Source organism: Pleurodeles waltl, chromosome 6 (assembly GCF_031143425.1).
Source record: "Pleurodeles waltl isolate 20211129_DDA chromosome 6, aPleWal1.hap1.20221129, whole genome shotgun sequence".
In the NCBI taxonomy this organism is placed as follows: Eukaryota; Metazoa; Chordata; class Amphibia; order Caudata; family Salamandridae; genus Pleurodeles; species Pleurodeles waltl.
Genome location: NC_090445.1, coordinates 1,402,493,864 through 1,402,516,244, shown reverse-complemented (window position 1 = coordinate 1,402,516,244; position 22,381 = coordinate 1,402,493,864). Strand labels below are relative to the sequence as shown.

Below are 22,381 nucleotides of genomic sequence, written 5' to 3'. Positions count from 1 at the left end.
TGCATAGGGGTGAAGTTGTGTAGAAACCTCCTGTTGAAGTCAATGGGACCTCGGTTGTCCAGCTGCTGTCGTGACCCATGGACAAAGTCGGTGCAACCCAGGCATGGATTCCTGAAGAACCGGACCTAAGGAAAGAGGGGGCAGAGTCCAGATCACGAGGTGGTTCCCAGGTGGTGCAGGAGCGTAATACCCACCTTTCTTGGAAGAAGGGCAGCTGTGGAGTCCAGGTGACGCAGGAAGAACCCTGAAGTCATCTGCGAGCTGTCCCATGCCGGTTGTCGAACCGCAGATGGGTCTGTGGTTAGCTGGACCACCAACAAGACTTGGCAAATGCAGCGAAGCCTTGCAGGATGTTTGCAGGATTTGTGGGAATCAACAAGGTCCAGATGACCCAACCTTGGCAGGTAGGTCAGGGCCAGCCTTGAGCAAGCAGGAGAGCCAGCAGGAATCGATGGAGCCCCCAGCAGAACCCTCTGGTAGCAGGCGTGCGCGGAGCCCTGAACAGAACAGCACAGAGGGATGCCCACGTCGCAGGAGTTGCAGAGAGCATGTCGTTCGTGGAGCTAGACAGTGCTGGAGGCTGGGGATTCTTGGAGCTAGGTGGTCTTCTGAGTGAAGAGCCAACAAGCCTTAGCAACGACAAACAGGCGTTGTGCACAGGGGTTGCAGCCAAGCAGCTCCAGCGGGCGACCACAGACTTCTCAGTAGCAAAGAAGACAGGTCAGACCTCTGGAGAGCAACAAAAGCACCACCTGTGTTGTGGAGTGCATGGGACAGCAGGATCCACAAACCAGTTGTCTTTTAGGTGCCTGTGGATGCAGGGAAGTGACTCCTTCACTCCAAAGGATATTCATTCCTGCTTTCCTAAGTGCAGGCAGAGTCCCATGTGTGGTTTCATGCCAGAGTGGGAGGCGGTGGCTCCAGTACTGGAGTAAACCGGTTTATGCAAGGAGGGCACCAAACGTGCCCTTCAAAGCAGTCTTGCAGTGTGCAGAGGAACCCCCACCACAGTGACACCTATTTCTAAAGGAGAAGTGGTCACATCTTTCCTCAACAGGAAATGCTTTGTTCTACCTTCCCCTGCACGCGTTAAGCTCTGCAGCAGAAATGGCAGAACAGTGTCTGGGGTTGGCAACAGCATGGGCTGGCACACAGACCCTGCAAGGGTGTACAGGCAGATATGGTAAATCCTCTAGAGAACCCCCAGAGTACATGGCATCATGAAACTAGCACTGGAATAGGTGTAGTCCATGATTCCATCATGTTTAATACCATAAATGCCTAGGTTTGGTGAAGCCATTATGCAGTTGGACATCTTGTGCTGACCAGTGTTCACTGCATACCTCAAGATGGCTTCCCCACACTTACAAAGTCAAGAAAATTGAGTCTGGGGTTTATAGGGGTACCTCTGCTCATTCAGGGGCTCACTCACACTGAGAACCATACACCCTGCCCTTGGGCTGAAGGGCCTACCTTAGGGGTGACTTATAGGCTCAGAGAGCAGTGACGGTGATATAAGAAAAACCTTATACTAGTCACAGTTTGCATGGGCCCCTATGGGTGACACAATACATGCTACAGCCAATGGGGGACCCCTGGCATACCAACGCCCTGGGTACCATATACTAGAGACTTACATGGGTTCAGCAGTACGCCAACTGTGAGGTGTAAAAGTTACTTATCAACTCAATTTAGGGGAGAGAGCAATGACACTGAGATCCTGGTTAGCAGGATTCCAGTGTACCACAGTCCAAACACACTGACCAGGCAAAAAGTGGGGGTAACTATGTCAGAAAGGTGCTACTCTCCTAAATGGTTATATTCTTAATTGCTGAAGAAGGCCTCAATTTGGTCCAAATCCCCTTCTGGGCTGAGAAAAACTAATTAAGTCAATTCTTTGGGGTCTGTGAAGGCACTGGCGATACCAGTAGTGATTATAATGGTAAAATTGTGGGCAAAGGTGAGAATGCTGATGCCGCAGAGACCAAGCAACCCTCCGGCATCATACTTGAGATGTATATACTGATGGTTGTTGTCTCATGGATACGGACAAAGATGACTTTGTCGTTGACAAGGTTTTCATTGTTGATTGTGTCTTTGTCGACGATTCTATTATCAACGATGGTTTAATTCTGGGTTGTGCCTTTGTCAAAGGTTCTGTGTTCTATGACGTTTCAGTCATCAATGGTGCCCTCGTCGACAATGGTCATGTGGAAAAGATGGATCCGTCATCAACAGTGTTTTCTTCTAGAAGTAGTTCTTTTAATTAAGCATGTGATAATTTCCTCAATGATGAGGTCACAGATGGTTTGTATCATCGAAGTTGATAATGCTCTCATCAAAGAAGGGCATCTCTCAGAGAAGGACGATCTCATGTCAGCTTAGGTATCTTTATTCATTTTTGCAGGAAAGATGATCTCGGGTGGCAAAGCTTCTCTAGTTTTCTCTGAGCAATTTTTTTGTGCCAACTTTCTCAGGGGTATAAGGCACAGGCTGACCAGATGTCGGACTCTTATGGGCAGGGACAGAGGTCCACTAACCTGCTTGGAAGCCTTTGGATGTGGCTTCTTTTGTGTCAATTTTGTTGGCTTACCTTGGGTTCCTAAGGTAGAAGCTTCAGATTTTCAATCATAAATAGCACATGCTAGTTTGTCCTACTTAAACTTTGAGAGACCCGCATGAGAAGGTTTTGCAAAACTCACATTCTGCATCCACAGACACCTTTTTGTTCCTACAAGATTTGCAGGCCTTGAAATGTGTTTTTTCCAGGAATGTCTGCCATGGTGTTCTGAAGAACAAGTTACTTACCTTTGCTAACGCATTATCTTTTAGAGACTCTATCTAGCTGCAGACTCCTTACCTTAGAATATTCCGCAGCCTTGGTTCTGTCTCTATCAGATAAGCTTTGGAGGTTAACGGTAGTTTAAACTTTGATTTTCTCCTGAAAGAGAGAGTTCTCCTAAGGGTTCCACACCTTACCATGCAGCAAAAAAACTGGTACTGATATTCCACTTATGAATTCTTATTTATATATATATATATATATATATATATATATATATATATATATATATATATATATATATATATATATATATATATATATATTGTCAAGAATCTCATCACTTTGATCAATCAACTACCACTAAGACTCATCAAAACTCACACCTTGTTTTAACTCAACAAAGTGAACATGCCATTGCCTCCTTGCAAATCCTGCAATTCATTTTTCTCTGTTTGTAAATAATCTCCGTGATAGCTCCTGACCTTTAGTGCTACTGAATGCCCATGCACCATATACTCGCAGTCTTGAGTGTCAGTAACATAGCACATTTGTTGCAACATTAGATACTTGAACGTCTTTCACTCTTGATGAGAAAATACAATTAGAAAACAGCCAAACAAAATTGAACTGCATGACCTTTCACAGTGTTCATCTCGGCTTACTGTGCATTTTAGAGTCAGACACCTGAAACAAGAACAAGTAAGTAACTGAAGGGTAAGGTGAATGGTCTGCTATCATTGAGGAGTTAATGAAGCTATCCAGCAGGTGAAGGTGTGTAAAGAATTTCTTGTGTCAAATATGGGACTGAAGTGTTTCAAAGAAATAATCTGCAGTGAGTATAAAATACATCAGAAACTGGGTATGAGGTCAAAAAACCCAAGGTGAAGTGCTTGCAAGAGTAAGATAGACTAGATTGTGAGACTGCATCTTTACAAATAATTCAGTGGCCACTTTGCTGCAACTGAGGAAACAGTTGGTTTACAAAAGCCAAAAGCAGCTGATACGATATTTGAAATAAACTTAACATATTATTTAAATCCTGGCTTCATCTCTCAGAAAACTTACAAGTGGTGCAAAAAAATGAAGAATAATTGCAATGGAGGTTATATACTTTTAAGCTAGAATATAGTTATAAGAATTGGAGATGAGGTATAGCCCATTATCAAAGACAATAACAGCTATTGATAGCATCAGAAAACTCAATGGTAAATCTACGAACTGAGACGTGGAAAAAAATATTTTCCATACCTCAAGCATCATGGAACAGTGTTTGCATCCCTAGTTTTCACAAATAACCCAAGTAGCAAGAGGGGTTAACTGAGTACATGGCAACTAAAGAATCCTATGCCAGAACCAAAATTGGCTGACCAGCATTTACTCTAATGAGAGATTATTCTCGTTTACAATACTAACCCTTTAAGCATAACCTTTAGCAAAAGATTGAAAAACGTACCCAGAAAACGTGTAAGTGGCAGCAATGTAAATAAAATTTTCATAGTACAACTGCCGACTGTCTTGAAAATTATTCATATTGCAGACGATTTCTGAAGAGCCTGCCCCCTTCACTGTTATAGAAATGAAGGGTGGCAGTGTGGGTTCATCCCATGCATAATCCAGTGATGAGGTTGGCTTCACTTCAGTGCGGAGCCTTGGCTCAGCCACGCCATGTTGATTAAATATCACTGGGACCTACAAAATTAGGAAGAAAGAACAGAAGGTTAGGGTGAAGCAGTAAGAGGCTGGTGGTGTAGCAGGGGAATTCGCAATTCCACTATGAGGCCTGTGGTATTTCTGCACTTTCACTTCAGCATTAAATATAATTTGTACCTATACGATGAGGCTTCACCATCCTGAAATGTATGTGCCTTCAAGTATTCTGCCGTATTTCATTAATTCAACTTCTTATTATTAACAGTACATTGAGAACAAGACATTTTAGCAAATTTACAAAAAAATTAATAAATGTAAGAAAAAGATACATAGCTGGATAATATACAAATATATCCAAATGGAGTACAATAAAAAACAACAACGAGAAACCTTTAAACTACTAAAGAGAGAGAGACAAGTTGCCTATAAAAGCATACATTCTTAACATTTTCAAGCCAGCATAAATAATTTTTTAACAGAACTTTTAACTAATACCTGCACTGGCAGTCATTTGATTTATACATATTTCACTAAGTCACAAAAGACACCGGGGAACTTATTGAGAGTTTGATGGATGGAACAGTCAGTCAAAGAATGGAGGATATCCAGTTTATCGTTCTAAAACTGTTGTAGGCTATATAATGAATTTGTAATACAGCAGACGGCATATCCACCACATTTGTGACAGAGTATCCTATCTGTAGTAAGCTGGGTTCTGGTTGTAGTACCCCCCCCCACTTAGAGGTAGAGGACATCAATGACCCCTTCTGATAGGTGGGTCACTTCAGAGAGTGAACAACCCCCTTTTAGGGTTACATAAGGGCTTCTTCGCGGGTGGGTCCTCAGATTCGTCAAGCAAGACTCTTCAAGGAACTCTCTGGCTCCTGGCCTCTGGAACCTCTGCTGGTCTGTTTTGGAATTGAAACACATCTGCTTCTGGTCGGAAGGCTCCCTTTGCAACATTGATTCTCTGGACCCTGCAATAATTCGACAACATCCAAGGATGTGCATTCTCCTGGGTCACAAAGACGCTGTTTGCACCTGGAAGCATGAAGGAATCTCCCTTGGAGTGAAGGAGTCACTCCCCTGCAACCGCAGGTACCTCAAGACAATGTTCACCGGCTGGTGGGGTCTGCTGTTCCACGAACATCCAAAGGCTCTGCTTCACAGGTGGTGACTCTGACTTCCTCTGGGTCCTCCTTGTCTTCTGACCAACTTGGGAGACTGCAGGCCCCTCCTCCTGCGGCTGGACTGGAACCCCTGTGCACCGTGACTTGCCAAGACGTGTTGACTCTTCCTCCGGGAGATCTTCAGGCGTCACAAAGCCCCGGGCTCCACACTCTGCAACTCGAAGATCAGGAACTGTCCTGCAACTCCTGTGATGTGGAATTTCTGTTTTGTTGTGCTGCTGAAGCCTCCTTGTGACTCCCTGTGTCCATCGCCTGTGGGTCACTTGTGGGGGCCCCATCGACTTCTGCTGGCATTCATGCATGCTGAGGGCCGGCCTTGACTTCCCCTCCCGGGTAGTCTCTCCTGGAACTTGATGGTCCCAAAAACTTTGAAAATACTTCTTCGGCTCCTGCTTGCATTTGTCAGTACTTGTTGGTGACCTGTCTGGTCACTGACCCTCCTGCAATCCGGCGACCACCGAGGGACAGCTCGTAGGCGACTCCTGTAATCTTCTGCAGCTGGACTTCTTCCACCAACTTGCAGGAACTTCACCTCCAGCAGGAGGGAGGTGCTGGACTTTGTCCCCTTTCTTTGCATTTCCTCTACATCCAGAATCCATCCCTGGGTTCCATCAGGTTGGTCCACGGGTCGTGACAGCAGCTGGACAATCTGAGGCTTCCACTGACTTCAGAGAGAGTCCCTTCTCCCCTCTGCATCCGGGTCCACGGTGTAGGGACGCCTGTTTTCTGTGTATCCTGGTGTAAGGGCACTCTCCAACCTTCCTCTTGTCTCTTGGTTTCCTCGAGGTCCATTGGGAAGGGTCATGAATCCCACGAACTCCAACCACTACTCCCTGTGTTAGCCTATGGGACCAGTGGGTGGGTAACTAGTTTGTACCTGGTCGCTGGGGACATTTATCGTACTTACCTCTGGTGATTCTGTCTGGCCCCAGCGCCTAGCTAACTACCACAATTACTGTGGTTGGGTTCACTATATCACATTCCACTTTTTTTCGTTGGTGGTTTGGCCCTCCCATAGGGCCCTATGTATTTTTATGCTATTTCAGTTGGTTATTTTGTGTGCATATTGTGTGTAGATTTCTCCAAAGGGAGATACACCAATGCTAGTGTAGTAGTAGTGCTATAATAAAGAATCATTTATTTTTGTAACACTTGTGTGGTTCTTCTGAGTGAATTACTGTCTGACTACTGTGGTACTGCAAGTGCTTTACACTCCTTCTGGAAAAGCTCACTCTTTAACATGGAAAAGAGCCATGGGCTACTTGTTCTCTAGACACCTATGTTATATATACATGACAAGTAGCCTATGGCTCTTGTCCATCTCATAGAGTGAGGCTGGTAGACTTCTGCTTAATAATAATTTTGCAGAGGATTCCTAGCCTGACGAAGATGAATATTGAAGCTTGTAATTCTATGAAAGATCCAGTGTTGAAAAAGAGAGCTAAAAGGATAAAAGACTGCGCTGTCACAATTCTAGCAAAGGTTTGTTTTTTTGTATAACACTGATAGCAATGAAAAAGCTACTTATATTTGGTAACGCCTTACTTGCCAGATTACTTACTTTAAAATTTTACCCAGATGTCAGACTGGATCTGGAAATTTTTTGTGAAAAGTATTCCTGTGTGCTGGTAGATGATGGTGTTCGGTTCTGCATGGCGTCGTCGGCTTGATCTGTGCGGTGCTTATATAGGTGCCACTCCAGCGAGCTGATGTTAGTTTCTATTGGCAAATTTCCACGCCAGAAGCACAGAGCTACGAAGAGTACTGGCCGCTTGTGTATGACAACTAGAGACCTGATAGGGGAAAAAGCCCTAAATCTATAAATGCACTCACAAAGCATGGGAGGATGGGTGGGCCGGTAAGGAATCTACAGCTCGACAGACTCTCTACCAGATAAGGCGTTACCGAAGATAAGTAACTGACAGACATCTAGCTGCAGATTCCATTCCTTCAAAAAGATGCCCAAGCAATACCTCCCTCTATGAGAGTTTGCAAAATGATTTCACACTAAAAGGTCCTGCAGGACTGACAGAACTAAGTGTCCGTCCCTACAGATCTGACTGTCCAAGCAGTAGTGTTTGGTAAAAGTGTGCAAAGATGTGTACGTTGCTGCCTGGCAGATGTTCCGGACCGGAACTCCACATGCTAACGCAGTGGTCACAGCCTTGGCTCTGGTGGAATGAGCACATAAACCCTCAAAAGGTTGCTTCTTGGCCAATGTACAACTGAGTTAGATACAGAGCATGATCAGCTGGGAGACGGTCTATTTCTGTATGCCTTTCCTTTCTAAGTTCCAACATATCCAAGAAAATTTGGTAGTCCACCTGGAAAGCTTTTGCACAGTCAATGTTGAACGACAACACTCTTTTTGGGTCCAGCCGGTGGAGTTGCTCCTCTTCTTTAGAGGGATGAGGAAGAGCATAAAAGGTAGGCAGTGTGATGGACTAGCCTACATGATAGGGAGTGACCACCGTTGGTAGGAAGGAAGCTCTAGTGGGAAGGACCAGCTTGTCTGGGAAGATGTAGAAGGAAGGAAGCTTAGAAGTCTGAGGCTCACTGACCCTGCAGGCAGATGTTAATGCCACCAGAAAGGTTGTCTTGATAGTGAGACACCAGATAGGACAATTGTGTGGCGGCTTGAAGGGAGCACACATTAGAAAAGTTAAGACTAAAATTAGGTCCCACTGAGGCATGATGAAGGTGGTAAAAAGTGTTGGCAACCTTTCAGAAACCTAGGTACAATAGGGGACTTGAAAATGGATGTCTGACCTGGCAACCACAGAAATGCAAAGATGGCAGAAAGATAGCCTTTTATGGTACTCAAAGCAGAGCCCTGCCGGGCAAGAGAAAGAATAAACACAAGGACCTGAGGAAGGGGAGCAGAAAGGGGATCAAGCGTTTTTCTGTACATCATGCCACAAATAAACAAGTTACTTACCTTCGGTTTCTAATTATCTGGTAGAGACTCTATCTAGCTGCGGATTCCTTACTTTAGACTTCCGTGGCGTCAGATTCGAATCCTGAATTTTTCTGCTCAGCAGTACCCTACGCGCACCGTTGGGTGGCATCGCTCGGATCCACGTGCATCGCCTGGCTCCGTGTGGCATCGTCAGCCTCGTTGAAGCTGTCTGTGACATCACGTTCTTCTATACAGGCACCACCCCGGCACGCGTACGTCAGTTCTTTTCTACAACTTCCCACGCCAGAAGCGCAGAGTCATGGAAGAACCAATAATTATTTTTGTTTCTTTTGATTGTTTGAGTAAAAAGACATCCCCTTGAAAAAGGGAATAAATATGAAAAACATAATGCATATATCCGCAGGGTGGAGACGCTTGGGTGGGTGTAAGGAACCTGCAGCTAGATAGAGTCTCTACCAGATATTTTGTTACCGATGGTAAGTAACTTGTTCATCTGATAGAGACTTCTAGCTGCAGATTCCTTACCTTAGAATAGATACCCAAGCTATAACTCCTGGTGGTGGGCTTCGAGAATATACTTTATACCAGGAAGTCCTGTAGGACCGAGCGAGCAAAATGCCCCTCTCTCCTCACCTGGCTATCCAGGCAGTAGTGTCTTGCGAATGTGTGCAAGGAAGCCCACGTTGCCGCTTGGCAAGTATCAAGTACCGGCACACCTCGAGCTAACGCAGCGGTAGCAGCTTTCCCTCTGGTAAAGTGAGCCCTCGGGAGGCTGCTTCTTAGCCAAAGCGTAGCAAATCTTTATGCAGAGAATGACCCAGCGCGAAATGGTTCATCTTTGGACTACCCGACCCTTCTTTTCAACAATAAAGAGTTGGTCGTCCACCCGGAACTCTTTTGTGCAGTCAAGGTAGAATGATAACGCTCTTTTTGGGTTCAGCTGATGGAGACGCTCCTCTTCTTTAGAGGGATGCGGTGGAGCAAAGAAGGTAGGCAGGGTGATATTTTGACCCAGATGGAATGGGGTCACCATCTTGGGGAGGAAAGAGGCACGAGTTCTGAGGGCTACCTTATCAGGATATATTGTGAGATATGGCAGTCTTGATCATAAAGCCTGCATCTGGCTCACTCTCCTGGCAAATGTTATTGCCGCTAAGAAGGCTGTTTTGATAGTGAGCAGCCAAAGAGGACAGTTATGTAAAGGCTCAAAGGGAGCACACATAAGAAAAGTGAGCACTAGATGAAGGTCTCACTGGGGCATAACAAAAGGCACAGGTGGAAACATACATACAAGTCCTTTTAAGAATCTCTGTACAACGGGAGACTCAAACAAAGATGGATGATCGGGCAAGCAAAGAAAAGCCGATAAGGTAGAAAGATAGCCCGTAAGAGTCCCTAAGGAGGAACCCTGTCGGGTGAGTGAGAGAATGAACAGGAGGATATTAGAAAGAGAAGAAGAAAGAGGATCAATACACCTCTCTGTACAATATGAAACAAAACGTTTCCAACGGCAGTCGTAAATCGACTTAGTAGAGGGACGCCTGGCTGCCAGAATGACATCACAGACCTCGGGAGGGAGGTCATAAACCATCAACTGTCGCTGCTCAATCTCCATGCATGAAGCCGCAGAGTTGACAGGTTCGGGTGGAGAACCTGCCTCTGCTGCTGCGACAGAAGATCCTTCTGGAGAGGCATCCTGATTGGAGGACTGATGCTCATTTTGAGAAGCACTGGATACCAGACTCCTCGTGCCCAAGCCAGAGCCACTAGGATTACTTGCTGACGCCAGGGAATTCTAAGGTAAGTAATCTGCAGCTAGAAGTCTCTATCAGATATTACAGACTTCGTGTAGAAGGATGAAAACTGTCAACTGTTGCCGCTCAATATCCACACATGAAGGAGGAGTGTTGACAGGTTTGGGTGTAGAACCCTCCCCTGAAGCTGTGTCAGAATGTCCTACCAAAAGGGCAACCTGATTGGACCACCGATGGCCATGTTTAATGGCTTGAGATACCCGACCCTCCAAGCCCACTCGAGTCACAAGGATGACTTGGGCCCAGTCAGGAGGAAAGGTATGGCCAGAAAGGCATACAGGAGGCCTGAGCTCCACTTGAGGAGAATAGCGTCTCTGAGTGAGCTCTGTTTTGGAAACTCGAGTGCGCAAAACTGCTGACATTGCACATACTTGGTGGTGGCAAACCGATATAACCAAGGATATCCCCACTATTTAAAGAGACCTTGCACCACCCTTGGATGGACATGGCCATTTGTGATCTGTAAGGCATCTTCGGCTGGGTTTGTCTGCTCTGGGGTTCAGAGATCCCATTGGGTGTTGAACCAGAAGGGAAATTCCCTGGTCTTTGAGCCATGTCCAGAGATGCAGGGCCCACAACCCCACCCTGCCCTGTTTGTTGCGTATGATATGGTGGTAGCGTTGTCCGTGAACATCTGCACTATCCTTCCCTTGATGAATGATAGAAAGGCTTTCAATGCCAGTCAGATCACTTGGAGCTTCAACAGGTTGATGTGGAGTCTGGAATCTGCTAGAGACCAGAGTCCTCTCCTCTCCATCACTCCCAGATAGCCGCCCCAGCCCAGAAGTGATGCGTCTGTCACTACTGTTAGATCTGGCTAGGGAAGGGGAAGAGTCTGCTGCGGACCCAATCACATTTCGTTAACCACACTCTAAATCTTTGCAGTGCCCTCCAAGATCTGGACCCTTTCGGAGAGATTCCCCTGATGCTGTGCCCACTGGAACTTCAGAACCCGCATATGCCAGCAGGCATGTGTCACAAGCAGGATGCGGGAGATCATGAGGCCCAGCAGCCTCAGAGTCAGTCTCACTAAAGTCCAGGATAGAGGCAGAAACATCGGTATCATATACTGGACTCGCTCTACAGGAGGATAAGCCTAGATCAGCACTATGTCCAGAACAACTCAGATGAAAGGAAGTGTCTAAGAAGGGGTCCGGTGTGACTCAGGCACGCTCATAGTGAACACTATTCTGGAGGTGGGAGAGGACTGCCTGGGATGAGCTCTCCTTAAGAAGCCAGTCGTCGAGATAGGGGAAGACTGGCACATCTAATCTACACAGATGAGCTGCAATCACTGCCATCACCTTGGTGAACACGCAAGGGGCGGTGGTAAGGTCAAAGAGGAACAGAGTGAACTAAAAGTACTCGTGACCTACTGTGAACAGCAGGTAACGTCTGTGGGCAGGCAGGACGGGGATGTGGAAGTATGTGTTCTGTAGGTACAACGCTACCGTCTAGTCTCCCAGTCCAGGGCAGACAGGACTTGTGCGAGCGTGAGCATTCTGAATTTCTCCTTTTTCAGTAAGAAATTGAGAGGGAGTAGGTCTAGGATAGGACGAAGGCCATTGTCCTTCTTGGGAGCCAGAAATTAGCCGAAATAGCAACTACAATATACTTCTGATGTTGGCAACCTCTCTATGGCTCTCTTGGCCAAGAGAGCCGCCACTTCCTAGCAGACTAGGAACATATAGCCTTCCGTCAGCCTGTCACAAGTGGGTAGTACAGGTGAAGGGTAGTCAAGAAGAGTAGGGCATAGTCCCTTTGAACAATCTGGAGGACACATCAGTCAGATGTTATCGACCTCCAGTGGTGCAGGTGGTGGTGTACCCTGCCTCCCACAGGGAGCCCATGCTGGTCGGCTGGCAAACTAAAGAAGCTTGGAGGCTGCTTCTTCTGAGAAAGTGATGGACTGACCTGACCGCTGGCTACCTGACCCAAGGGACCCTGTGTGTGGCACGTTCTTCACCACACAGGGGCTGGCTAGATGCGTGCGTGGTGGCTGCGCAGGTAGAGATGTGGCTAGAAGCCCCTATGGAAAGGCCCAGGCACCTAGCTTTAGCTCTGCCATCTTTGAAGCGCTGTAGCACCGAGTCTGCCTTGTCTCCAAAGAGATGGGAGCTATCAAAGGGCATGCACATAAGTGAGGCCTGGACACTCCTCGAAAAGCCAATGTTTCTCAACCAGGCATGGTGCCCAGGGACCAATGACGATGAGACAGCTCTGCCTACTGGGTCGGTTGTATTCAGCCCACAGCGTATGGCGAATCTAGCTGCTTCCCTCACGTCAGCAAGAGTTTGGGAGAGTATGGCTCAGGCCTCCTCTGAGACCGTAGGCAACACTTCCGAGTGGGAGTATGGGCCCAAAGGCAGCAGTGCCAGGCTGGTGGAAGAAAACATCTTCTTTCCCAAGCTATCCAGCCTCTTGGATTCGCTGTTCGGAAGTGCTAGGGAATAAGTCAGGATTTAGTTTGGAAGTGGAGGCTTTGACCACCAAGCTCTCTGGAGTGGGGTGTTGGGTGAGGAAGGTGGGGTCACTAGGAGAGGAGCGATGGTGGTTGACAATTGTCCTATTCACAGGAGTCCCTGTGCAGGGCGTGGACCAGGCCCAGAGGAGGACATCCGTGAGGGCTTCATTAAAAGGCACAAGTGGTTCGGAAGGTGTTAACTCCAAGCTGACACACCTCCGTCAAGACGTTCGTCTTGAAAGCCATGAAGGGAAGCTGAAGGTCTAGGACCATGGCTCTCCCCGCCCCCCCCATTACAAATGAGGCTCTCTCCGCCATAGCCATAGTAGGAGGAAAGATCAAGCCAGTATCTGGGGAGGTGCTCAGTCCACTGGTATCTGCCACATCCTCACAACAGTTGTCCTCACTGGGGTCTAAGGGCTGGTATTCATAGGGGTCAAGTGGCCCCTCCCAATCTTCCCAAGTCCTAGCCCATAGGAATAGGGCTCAGGCTCCGGATTAAAAGGAATGACTCCAGTCGGCACCAGAGTTGGCACTCAATGACTCCCATCTGGCTCAGGGATAAGAATGCGGACGGTGGCAGTGGATCCAGCGCCAGGAAACATCGAGGTGGCATGACCAGCATCAGTCTGGATCTGTTCCCTGATCCAAAGTGCCTGAATGGCGGTGGGGGTGGTGTAAAAGCAGCAGTGACCCCCATCCCCTCCCCAATCCTGTGGGGCCCAAGGGTGCACCAGTGAGGACAGGCCACCCAAATATGAGGTGCATGGCCTAATAAATATCACTGAGTTGACTTGGCGTTGATCCGGCTCCAAGAAACTCTAGGAGATACGGGGACAGCAAAGGGGCAATCAATCAATCAATCAATAATTTATAAAGCGCGCTATGTACCCGTTAGGGTTTCGAGGCGCTGGGGGTGGGGGGGTGTGGGGGGGTGCTATCGTTCGAAGAGCCATGTCTTGAGGAGTCTCCTGAAGGTGAGGAGGTCCTGGGTCTGGCGTAGTGAGGTTGGGAGTGCGTTCCAGGTCTTGGCGGCGAGGTAGGAGAAGGATCTGCCGCCAGAGGTCTTGCGCTGGATTCAGGGGACGATGGCGAGGGCAAGGTTGGCAGAGCGTAGTTGACGTGAGGGAACGTAGAAGTTGAGTCTGGTGTTCAGGTAGGTGGGTCCGGTGTCGTGTAGAGCCTTGTGTGCGTGGGTGAGGAGTTTAAAGGTGATCCTCTTGTCCACGGGGAGCCAGTGGAGGTCCCTTAGGTGAGGGGAGATGTGACATCGGCGGGGTATGTTGAGGATCAGGCGGGCGGATGCGTTCTGGATGCGTTGGAGTCGTTTGATGTCTTTTGTTGGGATGCCTGTGTAGAGTGCGTTGCCGTAGTCGAGTCTGCTACTGACGAGGGCTTGGGTTACCGTCTTTCTGGTTCCTGTTGGAATCCACTTGAAGATCCTGCGGAGCATACGGAGGGTGTTAAAACAGGAGGATGAGACTGCGTTGACCTGTTTGGACATGGTGAGGGCGGAGTCGAGGATGAAGCCGAGATTTCGTGCGTGGTTGGCTGGGGTGGGTGGAGGGCCCAGGGCGGTGGGCCACCACGAGTCGTTCCAGGCCGAGGGGGTGCGCCCGAGGATGAGGACTTCCGTCTTGTCGGAGTTAAGTTTTAGGCGGCTGTTGCTCATCCATTCGGCGATGGATTTCAGTCCCTCGTGAAGGTTGGCTTTGGCGGTGTGAGGATCTTTGGTCAGGGAGAGGACGAGCTGGGTGTCGTCGGCGTAGGAGAGGATGCTGAGGTTGTGCTGGCGGGCCAGTTGTGCGAGGGGGGCCATGTAGACGTTGAATAGCGTTGGGCTTAGTGAGGAGCCTTGGGGGACGCCGCAGATGAGGTTGGTGGCTTTGGAGTGGAAAGGTGAGAGTCGGACCCTCTGGGTTCTGCCGGAGAGAAAGGAGGAGATCCAGTTGAGGGCTTTGTCTTGGATGCCGGCTTCGTGTAGACGGGTTAGTAGGGTGCGGTGGCAGACTGTATCGAAGGCGGCTGATAGGTCTAAGAGGATCAGGGCTGAGGTTTCGCCGTTGTCCATTTGTAGTCTGATGTCATCTGTGGCGGCGAGGAGTGCAGTCTCTGTGCTGTGGTTTCGTCTGAACCCGGATTGGGAGGGGTCTAGGATGGAGTTGTCTTCAAGGTAGTGGGCGAGCTGTGTGTTGACGATCTTCTCAATGACTTTTGCTGGGAAAGGGAGGAGGGAGATTGGTCGGAAGTTTTTGAGATCGTTGAGGTCAGCCTTAGGTTTCTTGAGGAGAGGTTGGATTTCTGCGTGCTTCCAGCTGTCCGGGAAGGTAGCGGTGTTGAAGGAAAGGTTGATGATCTTGCGGAGTATGGGGGTGATGGCGACGTCGGCTTTGTTGAAAACGTGATGTGGGCAGGGGTCAGAGGGAGATCCTGAGTGGATGGAGTTCATGGTTTTTAGGGTTTTGGCGTCGTCTACTTGGGTCCAGGTGGTGATGTGGTCGGCGTGGGAGGAGTTGTTGGGGGTGGGGTCTGGCGGAGGTGAGGTGTTGAAGCTGTCGTGGATGGCTGAGATTTTCTGGTAGAAGAAGGTGGAGGGATCGTCGCAGAGTTTCTGGGATGGAGGGATGTCGTTGACGTTGGCGTTGGGGTTGGAGAGTTCCTTCACGATGCTGAAGAGTTCCTTGCAGTCGTGAGCGTTGTTGTTAAGGCGTTCTGTGAAGTGGGAGCGCTTGGCGAGTCGGATCAGTTGGTGGTGTTTACGGTTGGCTTCCTTGAGGGTAGCAAGGTTCTCGGGTGTGCGCTCGAGGATCCATTTTTTCTTGAGTTTCTGGCAGGTGCGTTTGGAGGTGGTTAGTTCGTCTGTGAACCAGGCTGGTTTTTTCTTTTCTTGGTTGGCGGTGGGTCTCTTGAGTGGGGCTAGGATGTTGGCGCAGTTGAGGATCCATTGTTGGAGGTTGATGGCGGCGGAGTCTGGGTCGGCGGGGTCGGTGGTGGGTTTTTGGCAAGGGTGTTGGTGAGTTGGTCTTCGGTGACTTTTCCCCAGCGGCGGTGAGCCGGTAGAGGGGTGCGGTGGTGTTCGGTGTTTTTCTTGAAGGAGAAATGGACGCAGTGATGGTCGGTCCAGTGGAGTTCGGAGGTGTGGCTGAAGGAGATGTGGTTGCTTGAAGTGAAGAGTGGGTCAAGGGTGTGGCCGGCGATGTGGGTGGGAGTGTTGACCAGTTGACGGAGTCCGAGGTTGGAGAGGTTGGTGGTCAGTGATGCAGTGTTGACGTCATTGTTGTTCTCCAGGTGGAAGTTAAGGTCTCCCAGGAGGATGTAGTCTGAAGAGGCGAGGGCGTGGGTACTTGCGAGGTCGGAGACGGTGTCGCTGAAGAGGACTCTTGGTCCTGGAGGACGGTATATGAGGGTTCCTCTGAGGGTAGTGTTGGGGTCCGTGTGAATCTGGAAGTGGAGGTGTTCGGCTGTTTTGAGGGTGTCGTCCGTGTGGGTATGGATCTTGAGGGTAGCTTTGTGGGCGATGGCTATTCCTCCGCCGATTCCGTTGGTGCGATCTCTTCTGGTGATCTTGTAGCCGTCAGGGATGGCGATGGCGATGTCAGGGGCCGAGGATTCGTATCAGATGTGGAGCCAGGCCTCGAATGCTGACGTTCCCTCGTCTTTTTTAGATAATGTCTTCGACGTAAATCGATGGCTCCGTGACCGATCACAGGATCCTTCTTAGAACAGAACTGAGATCATTGCGGTGTTGCACGGCGAGCAGCGAGGAGCTTGAAGGGATTGCTCCCTCAAGGTGTTGGGCTGAATAGAGTGATATAGAAAAGCACCTTTTTGGCATTGTTAGCTCCCACTTTTTGCCTGGTATCTGAAGTGATATCGATGGAAAGTGCACTGGGTTCCTACTAACCAGGTCCCCAGTGCCAGATTCTCTTTCCCTAAATAGTACAGTTGTTTCTCCCAATTGACACAACCCTTTACACTCTGTAAGACCCTAGTCATGGTAGCCCTGGAGGGCTGCACCACAAATTGTGCCACCTTCAGGGACCTCTCACGAAACGCAAAGAGTGCTGCCATTGCAGGCTGCGTATCTTGGTGCAGGCAAAAGTGAAACTCTACCTGTCACTGATATTTGTGTGTCACCCCTACAGAACGCTTACAGCCCTAATGCAGGGTGCATTATATCACATGTGAAGACATATCTGCAAGAGCAGATATGCCCCTGATATGTCCCTGTTGATTCTTAGACATAGTAAGTGGGCAGGGAAGCCATTTTTAAACACATATGCAGGACACTGGTCAATACGAGTTTCCCAGCTACATGATGGCTTCTCTGAACATAAGATTGTTTGGTATCAAACATCTCGGATTAATAAACCCTCACTGATTCCAGTGATAGATGTATTAATACATGCACCCAGAGGGCACCTAAGAGTTGCCCCCTGAAAATCCACCTGACTGCTAGTGTGTTGACTGACTGGTCTAAACCAACACAGCCACCCAAAACAGATTTCTGACCTCCTGGGGTGAGAGCCAGCACTCTAAGAGTCCAGGAACAAAGCCTGGGCGGAGGTGCTATCACCTCTTCAAGGCAGGACAGACATTCTAGGGTGGGAAGCTTCAAGGGACCAGTCGCCTTTGTTATGTGACCTAGGACTCTCCAGATGGTGGCAGAGAACACCACCCCTTGTTCTGACCTCACTTCTTCGTGGCAACACTGGTGAGAAGATTAGTACGATTAGGAGGTGTACCCAGACCATGCCAGTCCCACCTCCATGGTGGACCAGCTGATGTGGACACCACTTTTCAAATTCCTCCATCTTGTACTGGAAGGTATTAGCATTCTAGGGGCAGGGTTATGCCTACTTACGAGCGAAAGTGAGCATATAGAGGGTGTAGTCACCCTAATGGTAGGCAACCATTGGCTGCTACCTGGCACTCCCCTTGACACCCCTAAATTGAGTATTTAGGTGGCACCCCTGAACCCAAGAACTCAGATTCAACAGATCAAGAGAAGGACGAAGAAGAGTCACTGTCGGGCAAGAACAGCAGAAGAGCTGTGGACTTTTTCACGCAAAACCCTGCCTGCAGCACATATCTTGACAATTGTGACTTGTCCTGAAAAGTTGGAGAACTACCAAAGACAGGGATAGCCTGGCAGCATTTCGCAAATTGCCACCAGTCTCTTTTGGAGTAGAGGGGCTTTTTTCCTCCAGTCTTCAGGCACCGAAAAGCAGAGTCCAGTCAACAGCCTTGCAGATCCCCGACCGACACTGCAGATGACAAGAGGGGGTACCCATGCTCTGGAGGACCAGATCTGTCCCCCCACCGGGGCCAACTGGAGCCGTGCAGCACCAATCCCTAGGGTACTGCACGCCCTGCACCAAGCACCAAAAGTGAGGGTCCAATTCGGATTTTCACTGCACCAGGACCAAGCAGCCGTCGAGGGACATCAGCATCACTGAGACCTGCTTTGTGAGTGGCCCAGCTGTTCTGTTTTTGACCCTGCAAGCTGTTTGTGCACAGTGCCCAGCCACCCTATCCACTCTGCATTCGAGCCGCCTGGCTCTTATCCCAAAGAACTGGATGTGCCCCCTTGCTCTAAGGCCCCTTGCACCCCAAGCCCCGTTTGGGAGCTGTCAGATTTGTCCCAAAGTCCCCCCTGCAGCCTGTTTCATGTGGCCCCTCTTCCCTGTAGCACGCCCAGCTACAACATCAACACCATCCAGCTCCCAGTGGAATTCGGGAAGCTCCTGACGAACTGCTAGAATTACTTTGGACCTTGGGCCCCTAAATCTCTAAATCCAGAAGGTGAACCCCTGAAACTGACTGTACTTACCTTTATGGATTGTTGACTCTTCCTTCCATAGGAATGTATTGTGTGTAAAGGTACACAGGTTTGAACTCTTTACTCGCCAGTAAGAAATAATAACGAAAACAGTACGTACTTTTTTTTTTTTTTTAACTAAGTTCTTGGTTTCAAAACATATATAAAAAGAAGTGTTATATTTCTATATTGGTCTAGGATTTATTCTTTGAGTGTGTGTGTCATTTATTTCCTCTGGGACTACAACACATGCTTTGCACTGCCCAATGCTGAGCTTAACTGCTCATCCACACTACCACAAAAGAGAGCATTAGTATGATCTACTTTTCCCTCTGCACAGTGAACTTCTAATTAGTGCACCATATAGAGAGCTACACTGGTGGATCATCCATGAGGTCTGCGACTTTGAATTTGCTGAAACCGCTTGGCCAATAAGTGACTACACAAGTAAATCCAAAGTTGCCTTTAGCTAAAACTACAATTTTCCAATAGGTCCTTTTCCTAAATTCTTAAAAGTAACTGTTAGGATCTTGGTTAAGTCCTTGTAGCGGTAGAATTAAAAAACTTACTGTAGTTAGGACTTGTGTTAGGATTTTTATTAGCTCCCAAGAAGGTCTCAACTTCTGTGCAATAATGATCAACTCAGAAGGTGTGGCTAATAAGCATGACCTATCTCCTTAACTGTAGCTTAAAAAACAGCAGTTAAGGACCCTCTGTTAAGGGTAAATGATAAAACCTGGTTCACACCCTACCACTGGAACGCTTCAGAAGCTGTTGGCAGTCGGATGAGGTCATCTACCCTGAAATGACTGAGGAGGAATAACCAGATAACCCCACCCCCCTCTCCAAGAAGAGACTGTGGATCCTGCACCTAGCAGACCACACAATATGCCCAGGGCACCTGCCTCTAGCAAGGATGGCTCAGGTTGCTCCAGGGGCAGTGATGAAGTCTCTTAGGAGGAAGATCATCTTGAAAGATTGGCCCATTGAATAACCCTGGAAGACCGTATACTGGCCATAGAAAGGGGAAAAAAGCCAAAATGGGTCTTGCACCCATGAATGATGGCAGCAATGTAATACATAAAGACATAGTAGGATCTTCTGACCCTAAAATCCCCAAACATATTGCCCCAAATATTAGGAGGGTGATAATATCACAAAGTGGTTCATAGCCTTCGAGAGGGCCTGTATCACAAGATAAATTAAAAAGTACTGGGATTCTCTTCTTTGGGAACTGTTCTCAGGAAAGTGCAGGGATAGGCTCCTGACATAATGATTATGATGAGCTCTATAATATAATTATGAATGAGCATATTTTAAGTAATTGTGTTCAAGAGAAATTACATCAGTATCTGGTAGACCTAGGTCCACATTCTCCCCAAGAGTTGGAGAAGAATGCAGACCACTGGGTCAAGACAAGTGGGAGAGATCACAAAAAGGAGGCTAAACCCCAACCTCTCTGCCCCCCTCCCTCCCTGGGGAAAGATGGTAACCAAAAAAATAGTGGTCTAAAGGCCCCCAAAAACCTAATCAGGAGGGTGGGCCCGAGACTCTTCCCAGTTCAAGGGTGGGTACAAAGGGAAGAACTGTGGTCTCAAAAAGGCTTGATGCCATGATTGCAAAGCCCTTGGACACCGAACTGGGGACACTATCTGTCCCAATAAAAAGAATACCTCTACTGCACCTGCAGTAAATACAGTGGTAAGTCTCCAGATGGGATTCCAGGTGGGTCCTAACCATGTCAGTGAACCCACTGAGGAAACTCTAGTTTCAGTGAGTAGGACAGGTGTAGCAGCCCAGGCTCTCTGGCCCAGTAATCTGGAGAGATACAGACAACAGCCACATATCAATGGTGTAGGCAGCTGGCTCTGTATATACTATTTCAAAGTAAGAAATAGTGTGCACAGAGTCCAAGGGTTCCCCTTAGAAGTAAGATAGTGGCACAATTAGATAATTCAAATGCTTTATTTGGTGGTAGTGTGGTCGAGCAGTAGGCTTATCAGAGGGTAGTGTTAAGCATTTGTTGTACACACACAGGCAATAAATGAGGAACACATACTCAAAGACTTACTCCAGGCCAATAGGTTTTTATATTGAAAAATATATTTTCTTAGTTTATTTTAAGAACCACAGGTTCAAGATTACAATTAATACTTTAAATGTAAGGTACTTCACTTAGATACTCTAGGAACTTTGAATGAAAACAATATCATGTGCAGTCTTTGTAAAAATGGCAATAAGCTATTTTCAAAGTGGACACTGTGCAAAAATCAACAGTTCCTGGGGGAGGTAAGTAAAGGTTAGATTAGAAGGTAAGTAAAACACTTACAAGTCTCAGTCCTGGGGCATAGACAGCCCACCGTTGGGGGGTTCAAGGCAACCCCAACGTTACCACGCCAGCAGCTCAGGGCCGGTAAGGTGCAGAGGTCAAAGAGGTGCTCAAAATACATAGGCGCCTATGGAGAACAGAGGTGCTCCGGTTCCAGTCTGCCAGCAGGTAAGTACCTGCGTCCTCAGGGGGGCAGACCAGGGGGGTTTTGTAGAGCACTGGGGAGGGGGGGGGGGGCAGGGGGACACAGGTAGGCACACAAAACACACCCTCATCGGCACAGGGGCGCTGGGTGCAGTGTGCAAAGCAGGCGTCTGGTTTTGTATAGGTTTCAATGGAGGGACCCGGGGGTCACTCTAGCGATGCATGCAGGCACAGGGGGGGCTTCTCGGGACAGCTACCACCTGGGCAAGGCAGAGGGTCGCCTGGGGGCAGCTGGTGCAGTGTTGGTTTCAGGCGTCGGGTCCCTTGTTACAGGCAGTCGTGGTCAGGCTTCGCTGTGGGGGCTCAGGACGGTCGTGTCTGGTTACTCACGGGCTTGCAGTCGCCGGGGAGTACTCCCTGAGGTGTTGGTTTTCTGCAGGTCGAGCCGGGGGCGTCGGGTGCAGAGTGTAGAGTCTCACGCTTCCGGCAGGAAACGTGAAGTCCTTGGAAGTTGCTTCTTTGTTGCAAAGCAGTAGCTGGTTTTGAACAGGGCCGCTCTTCACGGGGGTTTCTTGGTCCTGTAGTCCAGGGCAGCCCTCTGAAGCTTCAGAGGTCGCTGGTCCCTGTCGGATGTGTCGCTGGAGCAGGTTTTCAAAGTTGGAGACAGGCCGGTAGGCTGGGGCCAAATCAGTTGTCTTCCTTCTTCTCTGCAGGCTTGTAGGTCAGCAGTCCTTCTTCTTTCTTCAGGTTGCAGGAATCTGATTTCCTGGTTCTGGGGAGCCCCTAAATACTGAATTTAGGGGTGTGTTTAGGTCTGGGGAGGGCAGTAGCCAATGGCTACTGTCCTTGAGGGTGGCTACACCCTCTTTGTGTCCCCTCCCTGTGGGGAGGGGGACACATCCCTAATCCTATTGGGGGAATCCTCCAAAACCAAGATGGAGGATTTCTAAAGGCAGGGATCAACTCAGCTCAGGACACCTTAGGGGCTGTCCTAACTGGTGTGTGACTCCTTGTTTTTCTCATTATCTCCCCTGGACTTGCTGCCAAAAGTGGGGGCTGTGTCCAGGGGGCGGGCATCTCCACTAGCTGGAGTGCCCTGGGGGCATTGTAACACGAAGCTTGAGCCTTTGAGGCTCACTGCTAGGTGTTACAGTTCCTGCAGGGGGGGAGGTGTTAAGCATCTCCACCCAGTGCAGGCTTTGTTTCTGGCCTCAGAGAGCACAAAGGATCTCACCCCAGGGGATCAGAAACTCGTCTCTCAGCA

At 48.6% G+C, this 22,381-nt stretch overlaps 1 protein-coding gene across 2 annotated transcripts in view; it reads right to left on the bottom strand.

Annotated features, from left to right (window-relative positions):
* The window catches only part of VPS13D (vacuolar protein sorting 13 homolog D), a 2,230,750-nt gene that overhangs the window by 684,462 nt on the left and 1,523,907 nt on the right, over positions 1-22,381 (bottom strand). For both annotated transcript variants that reach the window (XM_069240741.1, XM_069240742.1), the window contains one exon: positions 4,239-4,474. In XM_069240741.1, the coding sequence (XP_069096842.1) occupies positions 4,239-4,474 (236 nt within the window). The remainder of the gene's footprint in view (positions 1-4,238; positions 4,475-22,381) is intronic.